Source organism: Gavia stellata, chromosome 38, assembly GCF_030936135.1.
Source record: "Gavia stellata isolate bGavSte3 chromosome 38, bGavSte3.hap2, whole genome shotgun sequence".
NCBI classification, from domain to species: Eukaryota; Metazoa; Chordata; class Aves; order Gaviiformes; family Gaviidae; genus Gavia; species Gavia stellata.
In genome coordinates, this window is record NC_082631.1 from 524,941 (window position 1) to 546,127 (window position 21,187).

The 21,187-nt window shown below is 50.5% G+C and overlaps 2 protein-coding genes across 2 annotated transcripts; one reads left to right on the plus strand and one right to left on the minus strand.

Moving 5' to 3' along the window:
• Positions 1-3,224: 3,224 nt before the first annotated feature.
• Positions 3,225-5,191, minus strand: CHCHD5 (coiled-coil-helix-coiled-coil-helix domain containing 5). The gene is made up of 3 exons (XM_059833015.1): positions 5,058-5,191; positions 4,786-4,937; positions 3,225-4,073 (listed from the first exon to the last, which is right to left on the minus strand). Exons 1-2 carry the CDS (start codon positions 5,153-5,155, stop codon positions 4,787-4,789), a joined length of 249 nt encoding a protein of 82 aa, XP_059688998.1. The 5' UTR covers positions 5,156-5,191; the 3' UTR covers positions 3,225-4,073; position 4,786.
• A 358-nt stretch (positions 5,192-5,549) lies between these two features.
• On the plus strand, positions 5,550-20,740 carry ATP13A1 (ATPase 13A1). The gene is given in 28 exon segments (XM_059832986.1): positions 5,550-5,882; positions 6,592-6,681; positions 6,991-7,181; positions 7,540-7,612; positions 7,935-8,090; positions 8,224-8,293; positions 8,945-9,051; positions 9,689-9,818; positions 10,098-10,153; positions 10,735-10,861; positions 11,136-11,273; positions 11,790-11,910; positions 12,530-12,687; positions 13,503-13,678; positions 14,081-14,191; positions 15,324-15,449; positions 15,779-15,887; positions 16,424-16,623; positions 17,016-17,112; positions 17,543-17,754; positions 17,756-17,927; positions 18,016-18,165; positions 18,471-18,667; positions 19,118-19,260; positions 19,597-19,610; positions 19,740-19,867; positions 20,105-20,248; positions 20,630-20,740. Coding segments are annotated over 28 exon segments (3,840 nt in total).
• Positions 20,741-21,187: the final 447 nt, after the last annotated feature.

Genomic DNA, 21,187 nt, shown 5'->3' on the forward strand with positions numbered 1-21,187 from the left:
AGGCTGAAAAAAGTCCTGACACACTTAACTTCACATTCTGAGAGTTCTAAACCAAGAAGAAACGGAGGAAAAACAAAGCAGAGAATTAACTAACCTAATGATCCTTGGCTTTCTCTTAGTTAAGGACCTCAGAACTCCTTGCATGCATTAATTAATTATCCCTCGTTACTCCCCAGCCACGTAGGTGTTATTTCTTTCAGAGATGAGTAAACAGAGACATAGAACATGTTACGACCAGCTTCCAAGGCCACACAGAATGACAGTGGGTAAGTTAAAACAGAAAAACCCTGACATCCAGTTTGCTTAACTGCCAGCCAAAACGCGCGTTTGCCTGAAAACAAGAGTGGAGAACAATTGAAAGTGGAGAAAACGCAGAACCAGGAGATGGAAACCAAGCAGAGGATGGCAAAGCCCAGGCCAGAAGACAAGAAACAGAAGGACTACCGTGACACAGAAAGACTTGCGTGAATGAAGGATCCTTTACAATCATTAACCCCCACGCGAGAACGCCCACACAAGTCTGACACTGCTTTAACAGTTCTCAACCATCTCAGACCTTGCTCCTTTGGGTTCTTCTCCTCGGTACTGCAGGGCTTTAGGGTTTATTTCTGGTCTGGTTTGTGTTTGGGAGGATGTGCGAGGACCCATCTATCCGAATCCCGCTCTAAATCTTTTTTTTCTTCCCTGAGTCTCCCACTCTGGGAAATACAGACTTATTCACTTATTGATTTCAGCCACTTGGCATTAATTTAGCTGAATCTCTTCGCAGCCTTTGGAGATAAAGCTGAACCTACCAGTTTGATTGACTGCCCGAGGACATTTTTCCCTTGTTCAGCTTTACGCTGGTAACTGTCCTGACGGCTTCCTGCACTTGCTTCCGTGATCCTGTCCTAATCAAACTAAGAGGTACGAGACAGTAGCATAATCCTGTGGTACAAGAAATGAAGAGAACGCTGCCTGGATTCCTAATTCTTGTTTAATTCTTGGGTTTTCAGAGGTCTCCCTTGCCAGTTTACACCTTGTAAAAGATACCGGAGCAACTGATGCTCCTTTTAGCTTTTATTGCTAAATATGTTTCCAGTGACAGGACCAAATAAAACAACAGCTGGATTTGGAATTAACAGTTTTTCCCGACGCTCACAGGGACGCCTGCTCGCCTTGTGTATACAGCTTTGCCTTATTTCCAGCTGCTACCACACACCCAAGCAAGTCAGATCCACAGCAGCCCTCCCCTTGTTTGTCAATGCCAGAAATAGCTGTGATTGCCACTCCGATTTTATTCCAGCAAGCAGCGAGAGCCGGTAGCCCATGCCGTTAGAAAGGAGAGGAGGAAGAGCTGCAGAACTCCTGCTCCATGCTTCTCACTTAAAGAGGTCTTGGGCCCCTCTGCGTAAGTTATAATTAAACTGATTAATCATGCAGTACTGCATATATAGCTACAGATTCCTTCAAGGCTAAAAGAAAAGAGAATACTCCCTGGCTTCTTCTAGCCTTTACCTGGCACATCCAGTTGAAGGAAAGAAAATCGTTGGTATTCCTTTCACTTTTCGCAAAGGAATTTGCCAAATTTGCCAGGGCTACAAGTTGATTTAATCTAGAAACTCTTCCAAGGGAGCTGGTAAACTGAGGAAAGTGACCATTTCAGGTAGTGACCATCACCACGGTACTTCCCTCCACGGGAAGGTTCCGTCGTTCTCTGCTACGCAAAGTTATTTCACATTTACATTACACGCCTAGTGAAAGATGTACGAGGACATTCTTTATTCAGAATAAAACTTGTAGCTGCCTAATATTGTCTCCGAATGCATTTCTCTCCTCGATTGCACAGGGAAACAGGATGAAGCAGCATCTTTCTCTCCCCCTTCTCCCTAGAAACAAGTTAACTGAACCCTGTGAGAGTTTGGCTCATTGACGACAACAGCAAGTGCCCGGCAGCTCAGTGGTTAATGTGTTAGAGCGAGTAATAATAGAGTGGCTCAGGCTCCTGAGGAGGAGGAGGCATAACTGGGCTTAAGAGGGGGCCCAGTGCACCTTAAACATAATGAAAAATGGCCTTTCTGCTGACAGGCTGACATTTCAATACAATGTCAACAACATGTAAAGCACCTTCGCTCCTGTATAACGGCATCCTTAATAAAGCTATTCACACCACAGACATTTATGACTAATGGGGTGCTGCCTGGTATAAATAAAACTCAAAAGACTAACGAAAAACAGATTTCTCCTCCTTTTCTGGTAGCACTTGCCCCCTCTCTAAATTAATTTTGAAGCAAAGCTACCGTCACCTTTTTCTCCCAACTTTTCTGCCAGAAGATAAACCGGCTCTTGATGTTTCAAATGCACGGCATTTGATAAAAGGCAACAAAGTTTTCTGCAAGCATGCACGTATGTTTTTTAGACATGACCCCAGCATCTTCATGTGTTCCCATCGCTGCTGAAATGCAGCCACCTCTGTGAGATGGACAACAGCAACGCCGACAGCCAGCTTTGTGATTTGGGCTCTGCTAGAAGCTGGAACAGATCAACTGAAATCTGCTGTCCCTCTCCCCAAAGGAGTTAAACTCTGCCCAACTGGAAAATGCCAAGCGATGTCTGCCAACCACCACTGGCTCAAAGGCGAACGCTTGGACTTACGCCTGGCTGAAACACAAGTAAGGATTAATGTGTCCCAGGAAGGGGGTATGAACCCCTGGGAACCACGTCAGAGCCAAGTTTCCCTGTCCATGCCTCACTCTCTCTTAGAGGTACTAAAAAACCCTCACAAACACAGCAAAGCGCTGCTGGACTTTCAGAGAAAGACTCTGTTGGCGCTGTACATAATAGTTTCTGCATGTCATCTGTTCCCTGCACGCTTCTGGAAAATTTTGTTTTGTGGTTCCCTGTAACTTTTCTAGAAGATCAATTTCCTACTCCGGACAGCAGCAAAGCTGTTCCTCTGAAGCTGCACTTGTACAACGAGGTCGTAGAAGCTCATTTCTCCTTCCTCGTACCTGCTCTCGAGTACCCCAAAGGACTTTGAAGGTTTAAATTTCTGCTGGGAGAGACTCTCAGTCCCACTTAACAGACAGCATGTTAAACAGACCTACAGTGATTTCTAGACACGGCACAATGGACTAGACCCGAGGGTCCTAGATCGCAGCGCCCCAGAGCTCTCCCTCCACAGAAGCGCTCACAGATCTCAAAAGCCCGGGTCTTAATCCCACTCCTCGTTAGACCATCTATTGTTTCTTCTATTTTTTAATTCGTTTTCCACTAGTTACAGCCCAGAAACCACCCCTACTTTGAGCTGAGCTCTTTGTTCCCCTGTGTAAGAACAACGGAGGTGCCCCCCCGACCCCTGCATTGGAAGGTCTCTGTTGCGCTGTCGATAGAGCACTCGGTGCTCTGAAGTCGGCAGTTTACTGCCGTCTCTGCCGGCAGGAAGACTCCCTCTGCTGTTCTAAACCAGCAGAAGGTCCACGGCTCCAACCCCTCACGGCACCCCCAAAATTGAGAGCCGCACAGAATGTTTTCAAGCGGGTCAAGCTGGGACATTTGCGGTCAAAGAAATGTCCCCGTAGTCGGTCCAGCTCAGAGAGCAGCTTCTGTCACCAGTGGGAAAAGCCAGAACTGGCTTTGGATCTTGAAAAGTGTTTTTTTATTGGGACGAAGGAAAATATTGTGCTTAATTATCAAAGGAACTGTCGAAGAACAGACTGCAGAAAAAGAGGTAAGGGCTGATTTTTGCTTTCGGTTCCTATTCAAGCACATCTGCAGGTTGCTGCTGATCCTTTGGTGTCGCTTCAACGCAGCTCTGTAATTTATTTACTTATAAAGTTTTTAGAGGCAACTCAGCAGACAAACCCCAGCGTTACCAGCACGCAAGTGCCGACGGATCAGGAACGCTCTGACAGAGTCCAGCTGTTTGCTGAAGACCAGCGTAGTGTGACCAGAACTGAGAAAACTGCATCGCAGGGCTGCACTTCGTTTTTCAGAGGGGAAAAACCAACCCAAGCAAGCATTGGAACGATACTCCAGAGTACAGAAAGACTTTTCATTCACTCCTGAAGATGAATTTTAATTCCAAGGCTCCCCTATGAAAAAAAGAGCACAAATAAAAGCATCAGGTAGGCTCCGTGCACATGCAGCACCCTAGTTAGGAGGTACAGTAGATTACCCCGTCACGTCATGGGAGTAGGTCACATTCAGGGGATTTCTATGTGCTTAGTAACGTGTCATGGACTTTCAACGTCGCTCCATAGATGTTTACAAGATCTTTAGCTAAGTGCTGCAAGCTGACCTACCCCAACAAAACCATTCTGTATATATTACTGTGCAAAAGCAATGAACAGGTTGATCAATAGATTTGGATAAAAATCATTTGTCCTCTGCAAGACAAGTGGACTTTACCTCTGCAAGACTGCTTTCCTCCCAGACCCTTTTGCCACAGGGTATCGGCTTAGTCTGATATTGAGAAGGCCCAACCCATTTGGAGAAATACGCTGTTGGATTCACGTCCATAATGGCCACACGCACATCACTTACAGCCCCAACAATCCACGCCCATGAATTACCGCCCTTTTAGCCTAGATAAACTTCCTGGTTGTGCTCTGTATTTTTCTGAGACAGGAAGGGAAGGTGGGTGGGAGAAAAACGTGGGTCGATGTGTATTCTGGGTTGTACTATCCCGCTCCAGCTGTTTAAACGAGCGGCTCCCAAGCAGATGTGGAGAGTGGCTGTCAGTAGGAGAGCTCTGGACCGCAGGTCTGGAGGAAAAGCGACCCCGCTCTGCATCCCGGCGCTCACCTCACGTGGAGAGCTTCACCTGGTCGGCGCAGAGCAGGAAGGCGTTGACGTGGTCGCTGCAGTTCATGACGGAGGCTTGGTTCTCCTTCAGGCACTGCTCGAAGGCGGCGAACGGCTCCGCGCAGTCCTGGCGGATCTGCTGCACGATCGGGCTGCGGGACAACACCGGGTCCTCAGCTCCCGGCAGCCGCACGGCCCAACCCTGCCAGGCCCAAGCCGGCAGACCCAGCCCAGCCCCGCTCCCCACCCCAGCCCGCCCCTCCCGCACTCACTGAGCGGCGGCGCAGCGGGACATGCTGAGGCGGAGACCGTGACAGTCGCGCTGCCAGGAGGCCGGGCTGGCGGCCACGCACCGCCCGTACTGCTCCATCTCGCTCCGGCAGTAGCGTGCCGTGATCTCCAGAGCCGCCTGCCTGCGGGGAAACGGCATAGTTAACACGGGGGGGCAGTGCGGCCTAGCGCGGCCTGGCCCGGCCCGGTGCCCCCGCCACCCCCTACTCACATGCCGCTGCCGCCGCCGCCGGAGCTCCGGGCGCTACCTCCGTGCGCATGCGCGGGGGCACCGCTCCACTGCTGTGCGCATGCGTCGCGCCGTGGGGACCGGCGGCTGCGCATGCGCAGCCGCCGGCCCCACGACTCGGCGCATGCGCAGCCGCGGGGGGCGCAGTGCTCAAACTGGCCACTGCGCCGGCGCCGGGCGCTCCGCGCGCCCCCCCCCACCCCCGCACCGGAAGCGGAAGTGGGTCGTTACGGTTTCTCCGAAGATGGCGGCGGCCGGCCCGGCTCCGGGTCCCGTGGACGAGCTGGTCTCGTCGGTGACACTGTACCGCCGGCGGCCGCGGCTCCTCCACGGCACCGTACTGCCCTTCGTGGCGGGGCTCTACCCGGCCTGGTTGTGGCTGTGGGGACCGCGCGTGTGGGCGGCATGGGGGGAGGCGGCGGCGGCGGCGGAGGAGGAGGGCCCGAGACCGGGCCCGGGCCCCGCGCCCCCCGAGGCCGCGTTGCTGGCGCTCGCCGCCATCGGTGTCGTCCATCTGCTGACGGCGCTTTCGGGGCTGTGGTCGGTGCACGCTCACTGCGCCCTCACCTGCGTCCGGGTGAGTCCCGGTGCCGCGGGGCCGGCCACGCTGGAGACCCCTCCGGGGCTGCCCGCGAGCAGCGCGGGGAGGCTCCTGCCGCTCCCCGTGGGCTCTTCTGTCACGTAGCGGCGGCTGAGGGCGCGGGGGCGTTCGGTCTCTTGGAGGGGGGGGTGTTTCTTGCGACGTGGCGGAGCTGCATCCGCCTCGTAGGGAAGCCTGGCAGGGTGAGGGGCCTGAGGAGACGCTTTGCACGGAAACGCTTCTCCCTTCAGCTGTGTCCTGGCGGGGGGGAAGGAGAGGGGCGCGCGTTGCCCCGAAGTGCTGTTGGGGAGTCCAGAACGTGTCTGCACGTAGGCAGCCTGGGATGAGCTGAGCGTTCAGGGGCCGACTGCCTTTGCTAGCGTCGATCGTTCCCTCTTTTGATGACGCATCAGCTGGTTGCCATTTTTGCAGGCGCTGTTGGAACGGTGTCTTACTGGCAGCTATATATGTCTTAACTGCAAGTGAACTACTGACTATACTTCCTTTGGTGGTGCGGTACGATTTTGGGGATGGATTGTGATAATCGGAATGTCTTTGACTCTAACAACGGCTCCGCCAAAGCACCCAGCCGCAAAGAGCTCTTTTCTCCACGTGTCTTAATGCGATCCAGCAAGGATTCCTCCCGACTCATTAAAATTCAGGGTCTGTGATCCGCTTAACGAAGCGTGTCTCGTTTGTGTTTCAGGAACCTTGTCCTAAGAAAGCCACGTTGGCTAAAGTTGTGCCAACCCCAAATAACGGATCAGTAGAATTAGTGCCGCTCCACAGAGACCAGGTGAGGATACAGCTGTCGCGAGCAGAACTGACGTTTCTCGCGTGCCAGGGACCTGCTACATCGTGCTGTCAGCCTGCAGTTTATTTGCTTTTAACTTAAGTAATGAGGGAAAAATCAGCTGCGGTCAGTCACAAGTGGGGATGTTAAAGATTGCACAGTGTTTCCTGGTGCGTGTACCGCGAGCAGAATCATACAATAACTAGAGATGTAAGGGATCGGGGTTTCTTTCCTTCTTCAGGCCGGATTATGAGTGGAGTGAAGCCTTTGGTGTGTGTTCAACTGGTTGGGGTTTTTCCCCCTTCTCTGCAGGGTGAGGACGGGCAGGAGGCTCTTTCCTTTGAATTTCAGAAAATCAAATACTCCTATGAGATAGACAGCAAGAAACAGTTTCTTCCTGTAGCTTTCCCTGTGGAACATCCCCTTTGTTACTACCAGAACGCCCGAGGCTATCAGGAGGACAAAGATATCCGAGCAGCTGAGAAGAAATACGGTACAAACAAGTAAGTTCTCTAGGCGCAGATCTCTCTTTGCCAAAGTATCCCAGCGTGTCAGGAACAACGGTGTAGAACCACAGTCCTAGTCCTGCTTTTGAAATTTCAATTATTCCTGGCAGTTGCTTCAAATTCCTTTAAGGACAGAGAACAGTGTCGGACCAAGAGGTTTTCTCTAGGGTGGGCTGTAGATGGAAATTAGTTGCATATAACAAATTAACTGAATCAAAGTAATTGAAAATAGGGAGATGGTGGACATTCTGGAGTACACCCTGGTCTGACACCAGACGCTGCAGGTAGCTTTTGGGTTGGGCTTGTGCTGAGAATCTGGAACGTTTAGGTTAATAAGGATTCAATTCTTTCCCAGGGCTGAGATGGTGGTGCCGGAGTTCTTGGAACTCTTTAAAGAAAGAGCTACAGCTCCGTTCTTCGTCTTTCAGGTAAAATGAACAAACAAAAAAAGCTGTAAATACTTCTCCCTGCTAAAAAATGAGAGAATTCCTTACAGTCCTGGCTTGAGAGCCATGGATGAGCTGGCAGCCTTCTAAAATCGGGAGTAGATGCTGTTCTTGCACTGTAATATTGATTTTACTTCTGGGACTGACCCTGTTTCTCCCTAATGAGTTACTGTGATTTTCTGGTTTTCTGGCTTCCTGCAATTAAATGTTTACCAAGCTAACTTTAAAAAAAATTCCTAGAACTTGAAGGCTTTTGTTTTCTGAGGGAGATTAGAATAAATTCCTTGTCGTGTTCTCCCCACAGGTGTTCTGTGTGGGTTTGTGGTGCCTGGATGAATACTGGTATTACAGCGTGTTCACTCTCTCCATGTTGGTTGCGTTTGAAGCTTCTCTGGTCCAGCAGCAAATGAGGAACATGTCGGAGATTCGAAAAATGGGCAACAAGCCGTACATGATCCAGGTAATCGGAAGCAGAGGGGATTGTGCATGAAGTTTTTGATGTAGCTGTCTTTTAGCTGATTTGCCATTCCTTTTCCTCGGATCCTTTTCTGATGCATGCAGGGCTTTTGAAAGTGCTTTTTTTTTTCCTACAGGTTTACAGAAACCGCAAGTGGCGCCCCATTTCCAGCGATGAGATTATTCCGGGGGATATCGTTTCCATTGGTAATGACTTGCATGATGGTTGTCATTGAAAGCTTGTTTAAAATCAGATTCTTTCCGGTGTGTTAAGTTGCGCAGTGAATTGAATTAGGCGTATAAATCTAACGGTCTTGGTCGGGTGCTTTTGAGGACTTTGATTCATAGGTGTCACAATTCAGGGGTCCTGGAGATTAATCCTTGGGCTCAATCTCGTGGACCTACTTAAGAAAGGTAAATACTTAGATAAATCGGCCTCAGATTCTTCAGCTTAGGATTGTGAAGATGAAGAGTTCCCTTCCTCCTGACAATATCTTACTAGAATGGAAAGGGGAAGGGCAGATCTCCCTCTTAACCCTGTTCTCCCTTTTAAGGTTGTATTACCCCGGGGTGTGATCCCAGTCTTTGAAGCCTGAAGGGCAATGAGAACTAAGTGACTTGATTTTAATCTTTCCTGGTCTCAGTGGAGACCTAATAACCTTCAAACCCTTTTGACTCTCAGCAGTGCTGACGGGGTACATGCTGTGCTAGACTTGGCACCCCCTGGGAGGTTTGAAGCTTTAGGAATCTCCTGTATGTCAGCTAAACTGCGGGAGAGCTGTGCCCTGCCAGACAAATAGCCAACAGTAGTCACTTCTGCCTTTGAACTTCTTCTCAGTTTTAATGTATTAATTGCAGGCCGATCTCCTCATGAAAATCTAGTGCCGTGTGATGTGCTGCTGTTACGTGGAAGGTGCATTGTAGATGAAGCCATGCTGACGGGAGAGTCTGTGCCACAGATGAAGGTCTGTGAAACGTCCTCTGGGCTGTCCCTTTGTTGCAGCCTGGAAAAGTAAGAATATTCAAGCCACTGCAGCGTTTGCGAGTGCAAAGTAATCTCTTTGTGCGAATGCTGGCCCAAGCAACCTGGTCTGTTTGTTATCGGCTCCCTATCAGTGATTGATGGGCTCTGGTAAATGAGAAACAGAGATGTCTGTTTTGTCTGGCAATGTCTCCAGCCTTTGGGTCTGAACTCTGTCGTGTGGGCATGGCATCGCCCTCCTACACATTCCCCAGTCTGGATTCCTTTGGCTGGGTAAAGGTGGGAGGAGGAACAAGTGTAGAGCACTTCAAAACCCTGAATCTTCCTTCTTTTTGTGCCAGTGGGTGACTTAAAAATGATAAAGTAATGCTTGCAGAGCCTCCCTCGCTGAATTCAGTGTGCCGAGGGTGAACTAGTCCCCCGAAACCAGAATTTCCACAGACGCCAGGCTCTAAACCCAGACCGCTCAGGAGCTGAATGGCGTGTTAAGGTCTAGATTCAGTTCAGGCCACCTTTAGCTGAAGTGAAGCTGAGAGCATCTCGTGGGATAAGAACAGAAAAGAATACTTTAAGTTTACTTGTTTACAGCTGTGATTCTGAGACTGAGGGTTGTCCTGCAGGAGCCTGTGGAGGATCTCAGCCCAGAGCACGTCTTGGACATGCAGACGGATTCCCGGTTACACATTATATTTGGGGGAACAAAAGTGGTGCAGCACATCCCGCCCCAGAAAGCCAGCACAGGACTGAAACGTATGTACCTGCACAAATTCCCTCGGAGAGGGCGTGTTGAGCGCTCACAGTTTTATTCTAAATGGCTTGATGCAACTTTTGGAGGGTGTCATTGCGTCGGTCTCCTTGGCCCTGTTGCTAATGCTTTACTTTGATTATTAGACTGCCGTGATAGTCTCAAAGTTGACTATGTCCCCTTGTAGGTGAGAGGAGGGTGTAGCTTCAAGTGTATTCTGTCTGTGATAAGCCTGTAAAAGATTTACACTGAGCTTACTGTCTTCATTCCTGCTCCTCTTCCAGCTGTCGATAACGGGTGTGTGGCGTACGCTCTGAGGACCGGCTTCAACACGTCGCAGGTAAGGTGTGAACGTGCCTTCTCACCTCTGTTTTGTCGATGGTGCTGGTTGTGTCCTTCAGCACTTGGCTGTCAGGAAATCCTTACGAAATAGAGCAGTGGGAAAATATAAATCGGGGCATTAAAATTCCTTGGTTGTTTGGAAGAGGAATAAATAAGGTTGGTCTCTTCTCTGTGTGTCAGATCAGTAGTCTGATGTTTGATGCAGAAGCCTGGGAGTCAGGATTCAGGGTTCCTGTTGTGACTGGCCGCACTATGTGTATACTACAGCTCCTGCTTATCCCTGTTTCTGTGATGACAATTGTTGGGAAAGGGCATGTGAGTGTGTGTGTAGAGACTGGAGATGTGAATGTGAGCTTTTCCAATTGAAAATGGAAGACTGCTTCAAAGAAATCATCAACTTAAGTGACTTAAGAACAGGCTCGGGTTTTTTAACAGATTAATTACAGAAATGGGAGTAAGTTTCAGGCTCTGGCACCCCGACACCAGAGTGTAATTTAAAAATCGGGTTTCGTACATATTTTTAACAAGCTACTGCGTGCTGCAGAGGTAGCTTCTTGCACTGAAGGCTGTTCTTCTCAGGGGAAATTGCTACGTACAATCCTCTTTGGGGTGAAGAGAGTGACAGCCAATAACTTAGAGACCTTCATTTTCATCCTGTTCCTGCTGGTCTTTGCCATTGCTGCTGCAGCATACGTCTGGATTGAAGGTGAGATTTCTTCTTGCCTCTTCCAGGTCTCTACACAGGACTTGTACCAAAGCTTGTGGGAAGGACAGTTGACGTAATTTCTGAGAGTTACAATAGCTGGGTTGGGCTGCGCCGGTGTTTCAGTGTAGGGGCCCACACTGCATTCTGGATGCTTTTCTTGCCCTCCCACAGCCCTTCCTAGGTAGGTGAGCTTCTTTGTGGTACTCATCTTAGTTCTGTGGGGCACACAGTCGGAGGATGAGGAGGTATACAGGTCTCCCGTCTCATTCCATAGGCACCAAGGATCCTACCAGGAACCGTTACAAGCTCTTCCTGGAGTGTACTTTAATACTGACTTCGGTCGTTCCACCTGAACTTCCCATTGAGCTCTCTCTGGCTGTCAACACCTCCCTCATCGCCTTGGCCAAGCTCTGTAAGTACCAAGCCTAAACACAGAAACAAAAATAGGACTGCTTTCTTGTCTCTGGAGCTGTGGGGGCGTTGGGGAGGAAATGAGTGTGAAATTACTGCAGTGTCCTCTGTTTCTACACAGTGACTGTGGGTTTTGGAGCTGGTGTAGAGGAGGGGGTTTAAACCCCAAAGAACTTAAGAGGGGTGTGCTTTGAAGTGGGTCCTAAATCAAGTGTAGGAGGGAATATATTCATATGAAAGCCTGCTTGCTCAACAGTCCTGCAGTTCTGCATTGAGCCGGTTCTTATGTATGGAATAGGGAGGTCAATGGTTTCTGTGTTGGACTACATCACTGCTACAACTTGGTGTCAGTTCTGGTTTCAAATGCCACAAAAATTCAGAACGGGGAGTTTTGGGTTCATTAACTCTAGCTGAGAGCCGTGTTGATAGCTCCTGTCTTGTGAGGAAAGCCACTGAGCATCCTGTCCTGGCTTTGTTGTAGCCCATCTCTCACAGAATTTCCTCTCCTCTCTTCTAGATGTGTACTGTACAGAGCCCTTCCGCATCCCCTTTGCAGGCAAAGTTCAGGTTTGCTGTTTTGACAAAACTGGCACGTTAACCAGCGATCACCTTGTAGTGAGAGGAGTAGCTGGGCTCAGGTAGGTCCTGGGTGATTTTCATTACATGATTTGCTGTGCTCTGGGCTTTGGGCACTGTGGGAGCTCCTCAGGCGCAAGTGAAATCTCATTCCAGTGGGGAAGAGAAGATAATCAGGGATTCAGAGAGTGAAAGAAGTGGACTGAGCTGGAAGGAGGGAGGGTCATTGGTCGCTGGGCTCAGGACTTGTGAATTTAGTTGTATTGGAGGATTTCTTGCGTAGGGTTTTCATGTAACTGAGTTCTTCGCCGCTCCTCCATGCAGTAGCATCCTGCCTTCTCATTCCACTGCCGTAATGAACCGTGCTCGAAGGCTAGATGCTGCAGCAGAGAGACGTCTCAGCCCTTTGATTCTACAGTTACTTAAATGTGTTTGTTCAGGTCTCTACTTCGAGTGTTCTGCTTGAATCAAGTTTGCTTTGGAGGACTGGCAAAAATTATGGGCTTTGGCGCTGTTTGCAGTTGAGACAGCGCCAGATTTCTTATGGCTTTGATCTCACCATGAGAAGCTCCACTGTTTACTGTATTAGAGTAGGAATTTTTGGCTGGGAAAAAGTCCAGAATTTGACTGAGATAAAGTGAATGGGGTCTGTTAACACGGGCGGTCTTTTTTGTGCTGCAGGGATGGGAAGGAAGTGACACCAGTATCTGACATTCCTGTAGAAACCCACCGAGCGATTGCTACTTGCCACTCACTGGTACAGCTGGATGATGGGACGCTGGTGGGAGATCCGTTGGAGAAGGCGATGCTGATGGCTGTGGACTGGACCCTGACCAAAGGTAAAACCTGTTTCCAGCTCCTCCCTGCTTGATACCTGAGTCCTGTGTACATACGCTGTGGGTTGTGGGGTGGGGTTTTTTTGGGGGGTGATGATGATACGCTGTTTTTGTCGGTTCTGAGCATGAAATTACCTGGTCTATGGAGATTTCCTATGCTTCATGCCAGCTTTTTGCAAGGAGTGAATTCCAGCTGGTGTGATCCCAGGAACTGGTTTGGGGCAGTGGAAATCCTTACGCTGCGTGTCTGAGGGACAACAAAGAGTAGAAGTCTGTTCTTGGGACCGCAGATACTGCATTCTGTAACTGGCACGCTCGGGTTGGTGCCTTCCAGTTCCGATTGTGCCGACTCAGTAAAATCAGGCCGTGACTAGCGCAGATCGCAGTAGTGGAAACACGACAGCGTGGGTTTTAGCATGGTCTGCGGGCAGTCTCTCTGGAGGCTTTCTGTTCTGCTTTCTCGGCTTTCGCATGCACAGGTGACTAAAGTAGAAATCTTCCATAAATACTGTGTACGTATCCCACTGAAACCCATGCTGTTGTGGTTTTTGCTTCTGGATTTTTACTTGTGATGATAATACATGCTCTAAACGCACCTTCAACCTGCTGTGTAGCTGTTCATACTGATGCACGTAGGTGTTCTGATCAGTTATATCCCTTAATTCTTGGCACTAATTTCCAGCTCTGTATGCTTGTATCTAAGGAGAGGAAATTCACACGATCTCAGTGACCTGTGGGTCCCTTTGGGACCCGAAGGGAGGGATGTTGCTTTTGATACCGAGAAACCTTTCAGGATTTCCTGATCTGTTTGTTTCCAGATGAGAAAGTTTTCCCCCGAAGTATTAAAACTCAGGGACTGAAAATTCACCAGCGCTTTCATTTTGCCAGTGCCCTGAAAAGAATGTCTGTCTTGGCGTCGTATGAGAAGATCGGCTCGACTGATCTCTGTTACATTGCAGCTGTGAAAGGGGCCCCAGAGACGCTGCACAAAATGGTGAGCGCATCTCTCTAGGAGAGCAAGGGCCTTCTCTAGCACGTGTGCTCATCCCCGTACACCTCTGCTTGTCCCTGCTGAGTCTGGAACCTAAATGACATAGGGATTTCATCCTGCAAAACAGCACAGCGAACCTGTGCCTGAAAACAAAGCCCGCTGGGGAGTTTCGGTCTAATCCCAGTGAGATCTGAATCTCGCCATATGCATTCCTGGCTCTGTTGCCTTTGCTGACAGCGGAAGGCTAAATCTGGGGGATCTCCTCTTCTGCCCTTGATGGTGAGGGACCCTCCCAAAGCTTCCTCTTTTCCCCTGTCTGTATATTTAATGTGAAATGCTGGAATGCGCTACTGAATTGTGTTTGGAACTGTACTAATATGACGCTTTTCCCTACACCTTTTCTAGTTGTCTCAGTGCCCAAGCAACTATCACGCTGTCCACACGGAAATTTCGCATGAGGGGGCAAGAGTGCTGGCCCTCGGCTACAAAGAACTGGGGCACCTCACACACCAGCAGGTATATCTGTCCGTTTAAGCCTTGAAATCAAGCTCCTGTTAAAGGAAACAGAGATGGTGTGAGCAGGGAAGAGGGGTGGGAGTCTTTTGGCATGTGGCTGCCCAAAGCTGCTGTAATGGTGTTTTTACGGTCCGGATCTTCTGGGAAGATCGCAGCCTCTGCATTGTGCTCCCAGCTTTGAATTCCTGTGCATCATTGATCAGTACTTCTGTTTCCCTGTTCGTAAAGCAGGGTCAACTCTTTCCTTGTAGCAATTCAAGAGGCTTAGCACTGAACTTCTTAGCTGTGAACCTGGTTTTATGTGGGGATGGGCACGTGTAATTGTTTTCAGGGCTGTCTCTGTGGAGCTTTGTGCCAAAGAAGCCTTTACAGAATCGCAGAATGACGGTTTGGAAGGGACCTTTGGAGATCATCTAGTCCAATCCCCCTGCCAGAGCAGGGTCACCTAGAGCAGATTGCACAGGAATGCGTCCAGGCGAGTTTGAGTATCTCCAGAGAAGGAGACTCCGCAACCTCTCTGGGCAGCTTGTTCCAGTGCTCTGCCACCCTCAAAGTAAAGAAGTTCCTCCTCACGTTTAGATGGAACTTCCTATGACCAAGTTTGTGCCCGTTACCTCTCGTCCTGTCACTGGGCACCACTGAAAAAAGACTGGCCCCATCCTCCTGGCACCCACGCTTGGAAGTATTTAGAAGCATTGACAAGATCCTTCCCTCAGTCTTCTCCAGACTAAAAAGACCCAAGTCCCTCAGCCTTTCCTCATAAGAAAGATGTTCCAGTCCCCTCATCATCTTCGTAGCCCTTTGCTGTACCCTCTCCAGCAGCTCCCTGTCCTTCTTGAACCGGGGAGCCCAGAACAGGACACAGCACTCCAGATGCGGCCTCAGCAGGGCAGAGTAGAGGGGGAGGATAACCTCCCTCGCCCTGCTAGCCACACTCTCCTCAGTGCACCCCAGGATGCATCAGAAGATGCTTCTAGAGCAAGCTGGGCACTGTCCGGGGTTGCTCTTTGCGTCTCAGAGCACCAGTTGTGTTTCTCGTGATGCTTTGATTGCAAGGAAGCACCCGCTGGAAAACAAGATTGCTGCTACAGAGCAGCAGGTAACACTCTTGTTTGCTGATTTGCCTTGGCAGGTGAGAGAGATGAAGCGTGAAGCTTTGGAGTGTGATCTTAGATTTGTTGGATTCATTGTGGTTTCCTGTCCTCTCAAAGCTGACTCCAAATCCGTCATCAGGGAGATCCAGAATGCATCACACCACGTAAGCATCGACAGCATCCTAGCCTTACTGGTAGCCGTGGTGTTTGGGATGTGGAATTTCAGTACCAAAAGCGTTGGTGGAGCGAGGGCAAAGGCTTCCCCATGGCGAAGGCAGGGAGACCTTGTGGATGTGGTGTTATTTTTGCTGCGGGATTTGCCCTGGCCCAGAGAGAAAGCTTTTCTGCAGGGTGCTGCACAGAGCTACACCTCACAGGGCATGTCACCAGCGCCCAAGCTAGGCAGAAGTCTTTTCAGTGTAAAGACGACTCGCTGTGAAGTGCTGCTTATCTACCCAAAACTGATTTGTGACCCCTCTTGCTTTCCCCTCAGGTAGTGATGATAACAGGAGACAATCCTCTCACCGCCTGCCATGTGGCCCGGGAGCTACACTTCCTCCAGAGAGAGCACACCCTCATCCTGCAGCCTCCTGTGAGCAAAGGTAGCTGATCCCCTGCAGCAAATGGCTCTGCGTTTTGGGGGACGACAGCGAAAGCCCTACTGGGGCATTGTGTCAAAGTTAGCCACACGCTGTTAGCACTGCTGCTTGATGCTGATAAAGGAAACGACTCGCTTCCCAGAATCACGGATAACGCTCTGTCCTTTGCCCCTCTCTTCTCTGGCTTGGAGTACTATGCAAGCTACCTTCATTCCTCTGCCAGCTCCTAAACCGAGCTATCTGAGCACCAAAATAACAAAAATAACAGCAGCTTGAAGGCCTCCGTGCTGTGGAGGTTCAGAGGCCATCCAGGGAAGCCGAGAGCTGTGTCGCTGACTGCAGGGAAGGAGGGTCCACATAAAGGCTGTACCTAGGTGGGAGGTGGGCACGTCACTGTCCTGAGAAGTGGAGGGCCATGTGTCCGTAACGCTGAGTGGCTGCAAACACCAGGCTCAGCGTCTGTTGGGTGGCTGGGATCATTTCTCGCAGCCGGGCACCTCACAGGCATGCTCACGTCAAGCTCGTGCTTCTCTTTCCAGACTCCAGCTGGCAGTGGCAGTCCGTCGATGGTGCTGTCGTGCTCCCAATCGTGCCAACCTCCTTGCGAGAGCTGACGCAGCAATACGACCTGTGTGTAACCGGGGAAGGTCTCTCTCACCTGCAGTCTGTGAACAGACAGCAGCTGCTGAAACTCATACCACACGTCCAGGTGTTTGCCAGAGTGGTGCCAAAGCAGAAGGTGAGAGATTTTGGCTGCTGGTAAAACCCAGCTTTAGCAGGGTTCCCAGCAGGGCTCACGTGGTGCCTGGGAGCCACGTAGATGCTAGCACCTGATGAATGCTAAAGCTGTTTACGGCAAACGAACGTGACCTCTCCTGATACCCAAGCCAGCGGGCAGCAAGAACCAGAGCTCAGGATGTGCCATGTTATTACCCTAAAGAGTCCTGAGCCCGTTGGCCCGTTCTAGCTCTGCATTCCTAAAACGGAGCCTGAAGGTGAAGCTTTTTGAGTCTGGGTGCGAGCCCAGTGCATTCCTGCAGAACAGAAGCACTTGACACGTAACCCAGCCCAGACAGCAGCGTAATCAGAACACGCAGGCTGCCAATTCTCGCTACGCCTTTCTTTTTGCAGGAGTTTGTAATCACTACGTTGAAGAGCCTGGGCTACGTCACGCTGATGTGTGGGGACGGGACCAACGATGTCGGAGCTCTGAAACATGCAGATGTGGGTGAGTCCGCATGCAGGACTCTCATGTGTGCCCCTGTCTGAGTTTGGCTAGCGTTCCTGAACACGAACCCAGTGTTCGTTTCTCTGGTGGTTTGAGGGTGGGGATCGATCTGACCAACATCATTTGGTGCCAGAAACCAACATAAAGAAGGAGGATCTGTGTGCTGGTGGAATACCCGCTGTGTGCGCACCAGCAGGCAGCGGGAATTAGCTGCAAACACATTTTCCTGGAAGAAAAGATTCTTCCTAGTGGTTTTGTCCCTGAGCTTTACTTCAGCAAGTGTAACATGCCTGAAGTCCCTGTGTAACTCGCCTGCCCACCTGACTCCAGGTGTAAACAGCAGCTGGCATTCCTACTTTGTGAAAATGCTCTGCCAGGAAAGGGATTACAGCCCTTTTTCCCTGCGGCTAATGTTTTTACACGCTTACAGGAGTGGCACTGCTGGCAAACGCTCCCGAGAGGCTGCCCGAACGGAAGAAGAGAACTCGAGACGGACCCGGAGATGGGAGGCCTGCTTTGCCGTCGATGGGGAGTGGGACTGTGAAGCCCACCTCCCGTGGTGCCAAGCACAGGGTCATATCCCAAAGAGAGGAACAGCTGGCCATCCAGAGGGTCGGTAACTAGATGTTTAAAAGCCCGTTAACTTACCCCTGCTCTTCGTTCCTCCTCTGGTTTACTGCTAATTTGCGAGAACTGGAAATGGCAGGATGTACTGGGAAAAGACCAGCTTTTCTGCTGCTTCTCCGGAAATAGCAGAATGGATTTGGGCAGAGAAGGTGCCGCTTTTCCAGCCAGCCATCAAGCTAACGCTGCAAGTCTGAAGGCTTCTCAGCCTTGCCTTGGAGCAGGGGTGTGGGAGAAGATAGCACAAGATCCTCTTTTGATCCAGGTTGGGATAATGAGGTGCGTGTTTGTATCTTTCTCTTACTCGCCTGCAGGAGCGGATCAGTCAGGTCCTGAAGGATTTGGAAGAGGAGCGTGTACCAGTTGTGAAGCTGGGCGATGCCAGCATCGCAGCCCCCTTTACCTCCAAGCTCTCTTCCATTCAGTGCAGTAAGTGCAGGGTGGGAGCCAAACAACTGGTGTGCCTCTCCGTGCGTCCGAGTTCCCCCAGGGGAATAAGTCCAGATTGGAAAGAAGCCGAGAGGGAGGGCGTGGGGTGGTGCGAAACGCCCCCAAACCCCTGGCTTTGCCAGCTTTTTGTGTGGAGCAACCCTGTGGGGGTTTCTTGGATGGGGCTGCAAGCGGTGAGGGGTTCGCTTCCCTCCGTACTGCTTCAGAAAAGGAAGGAATTGAGGGACAAAGCCCCAGAACCTCTTCTGGTTTGTTTCCAAACGCTGCTTCCTCTTGCTCCTTAGTCTGCCACGTGATCAAGCAAGGTCGGTGCACGCTAGTGACAACGCTCCAAATGTTCAAGATCCTTGCCCTGAACGCCCTGATCCTTGCTTACAGCCAGAGTGTCCTCTACTTGGAAGGGGTGAAATTCAGTGATTTTCAGGCAACTCTGCAGGGTCTGCTGTTGGCTGGCTGCTTCCTTTTCATCTCCAGGTCGAAGGTAAGGGGAGGGAAGCGCCTTGGGACAGTGGCTGGTCGACGTCAGTCGTATTGGGATTACTGAAGGGAGCGCCTCTCTCCAAAAAAAAGCCGTTTATTTTAATAAGTTAACGCTCCACGGTGCTGGAGCGGGTGGGTGGGGGTTTGTTCCCCTGGATTTGGGAGGTTCCCAAGGCCAGCGCATGCTTGAGGGAGCATCTTGTGATGGCAGGCAGCTTTGCTCAGGTTACAGAGAGCAGCTGGAAGAGGCGGGGAGGGTAACACAGATTGATTAACGGTTCGACTGGGGCTCTTACTTGCACCGAATAAGCTGTGGGTCTCGCGTACACGTGAAGTGGAATCCTTGCTGGCATTTCCTAAGAAACACCAACGTTAGCTGGATTCTGCTGGAAAACTGTCTGGAGATGGACAAAACCATTCCCAGTCAACCCTGCTTGCTTTTCTCTCCCAGCCTTTGAAGACCCTTTCCAAGGAGCGCCCGCTGCCCAACATCTTTAACCTCTACACGGTCCTGACAGTGCTGCTGCAGTTCCTCGTGCATTTCCTCAGCCTCGTTTACCTGTACCGCGGCGCCCAGGCGCGCAGCGATTCCAGGTAAGCGGCTCTTCCCGGGACTGCTTTATCGAGCACGCCAAGTCTTTAATGTGTTAGACGTGTCCAGAAAAAGCATTTTTGAGTTGTGCATTGGCAGGCAGCTCAGCATGGCGAGGATGCGATGGAACCCCTGGGAATACCGTCTGTGATACGTTGCAGTTCCAATGCCTGCTGTCTCCGCGCTGGGAGGGGAAAGGGAGATAGAAATAACACCCGTGAGGTGGATTACTGGAAAGTTATGAAGAAAAACACACGATATACCCAATTTTTTTTTCCACTTGATTTTTATTTCGTGAAAAAGAACGCAGTGTTGACCTCTGCTTGCAGCATCTGCAGCTCCGCTCTTACCTGTGCAAGCACACTTGTTCAGGAACAAACTATTTTTGCCTGACAAAACCTAAATCAACTGGGGTCGGTGGGGCTATGCAGGGGAAGTGAAATGTTCCTGGTGATTCCGAGTCTGGGCCGCTGTTCTCCAGCTTTGTTCTCTTTTAGACAGGAGGAGTTTGTGGATCTGTACAAGGAGTTTGAGCCCAGCCTTGTGAACAGCACTGTCTACATCATGTCGATGGCGATGCAGATGGCCACGTTTGCTATCAACTACAAGGCAAGCCATGTTTAAGTCGCATCTCCCGCAGCACCAGAGAAGCGATTTTGTAATTAAGGTGCAATAACACAAAGCAGCGCTCTCCTCTAATCGCAAACTAGTTTGTCAGTGCTCTGCAGAGAAACACTCGCTCTTTTTGAGCCGAGCGTCCCCAACTGACACAAATTGCTCTGCATCCCCGAGTCCGAAGGAGTACAGCCTCACCTCCGCTCACAGTTTCTCCCTGCTGTGTTTCAGGGCCATCCTTTTATGGAGAGTCTACGGGAGAACAAACCTTTACTGTGGAGCATCGTCCTTTCGGGACTTGCCATCGTGGGCCTCCTCACGGGCTCCTCGCCAGAATTCAACGAGCAGTTTGGCTTGGTAGAAATCCCTCCCGAGGTGAGCAGGCAGTGTTTCTCTGCGCCGTTGCCAGCGGGAGAGCAGGTCTGAGCCTGTCTTCAAGAAACTCCGGAGGAATCTTAAGGTTTTTAGCAGAATGTCAGGCAGGTAACAGCTCACAGAAGCGCTAACTACCAAAGTAGTTCTAAGTGAGAGGATAGGGTAGCAATCCTGCTGAAGCATTGGGGATTTTTTTCCAGCGTGCTGTGAAATTTTTACAATTTAGCAATTTTTCCAGCACGCTGTGAAAGGAAGAAGGTCGAGCTCCAGTTCAGCAGTTGCTGCAGAGGGCAATAGTGCCTCGAGGGGCAGAGGCTCTGTCCTGCGGGGACAGAGTAACTGAAGAGGAGGAGAGGGACTAACGGCTTGTGTTTTCCCTAGTTCAAGATCGTCATCACGCAAGTGTTGCTGGCCGACTTCTTCCTCGCCTTGTTAGTGGACCGAATTCTTCAGTTTCTGCTGGGGAGCGCAAAGCTCAAAGTGCCTTCCTGAAAACGGATTCCCGGGTCCTTGCCCCCAGCAGCGCTACGCCAAGGACGGCGCCCAGGGCCGTGCTGTGTCGTCGCCAGAATCATCCTTCATTCTTTTGACAATAACTGATCCTGTTCGGAAACAGGCGTGAGGAAGCTTTCTTCCAAATCATGTGGAAACCACCTCTGTGAAACAAGCCCCTGACTTTTTAATGTTTCCAGGACATTACCACCAACTGTCGGGAGTTTTGTACTGCCCTAACGTTTAAGGAAACGTTTACAGAATTTGGTAACTAAAATCAGAATGGCTGTATTTTGAAAGGTGTTTGGAACTTCCTTCTGTGGGGCTGAAAGCTTTGTGGTGTTTTTAAGTAGACGATGAGACCGAGTGCAGGAGTAAGAACAGCAACAAAGCAAAGGTGAGGCGGCGGGGTGGGGGTTCTTACACGGCAGAAACGCCGTAACCCCC

What these genes read in the sequence shown, in the direction of transcription:
- CHCHD5 (XM_059833015.1), bottom strand. Translation starts at nt 5,155, where the DNA reads ATGGAGCAGTACGGGCGGTGCGTGGCCGCCAGCCCGGCCTCCTGGCAG. An exon ending in TCCCGCTGCGCCGCCGCTCA is followed by an intron (nt 4,938 to 5,057) that starts GTGAGTGCGGGA and finishes GTTGTCCCGCAG; the next exon opens with CCCGATCGTGCAGCAGATCC.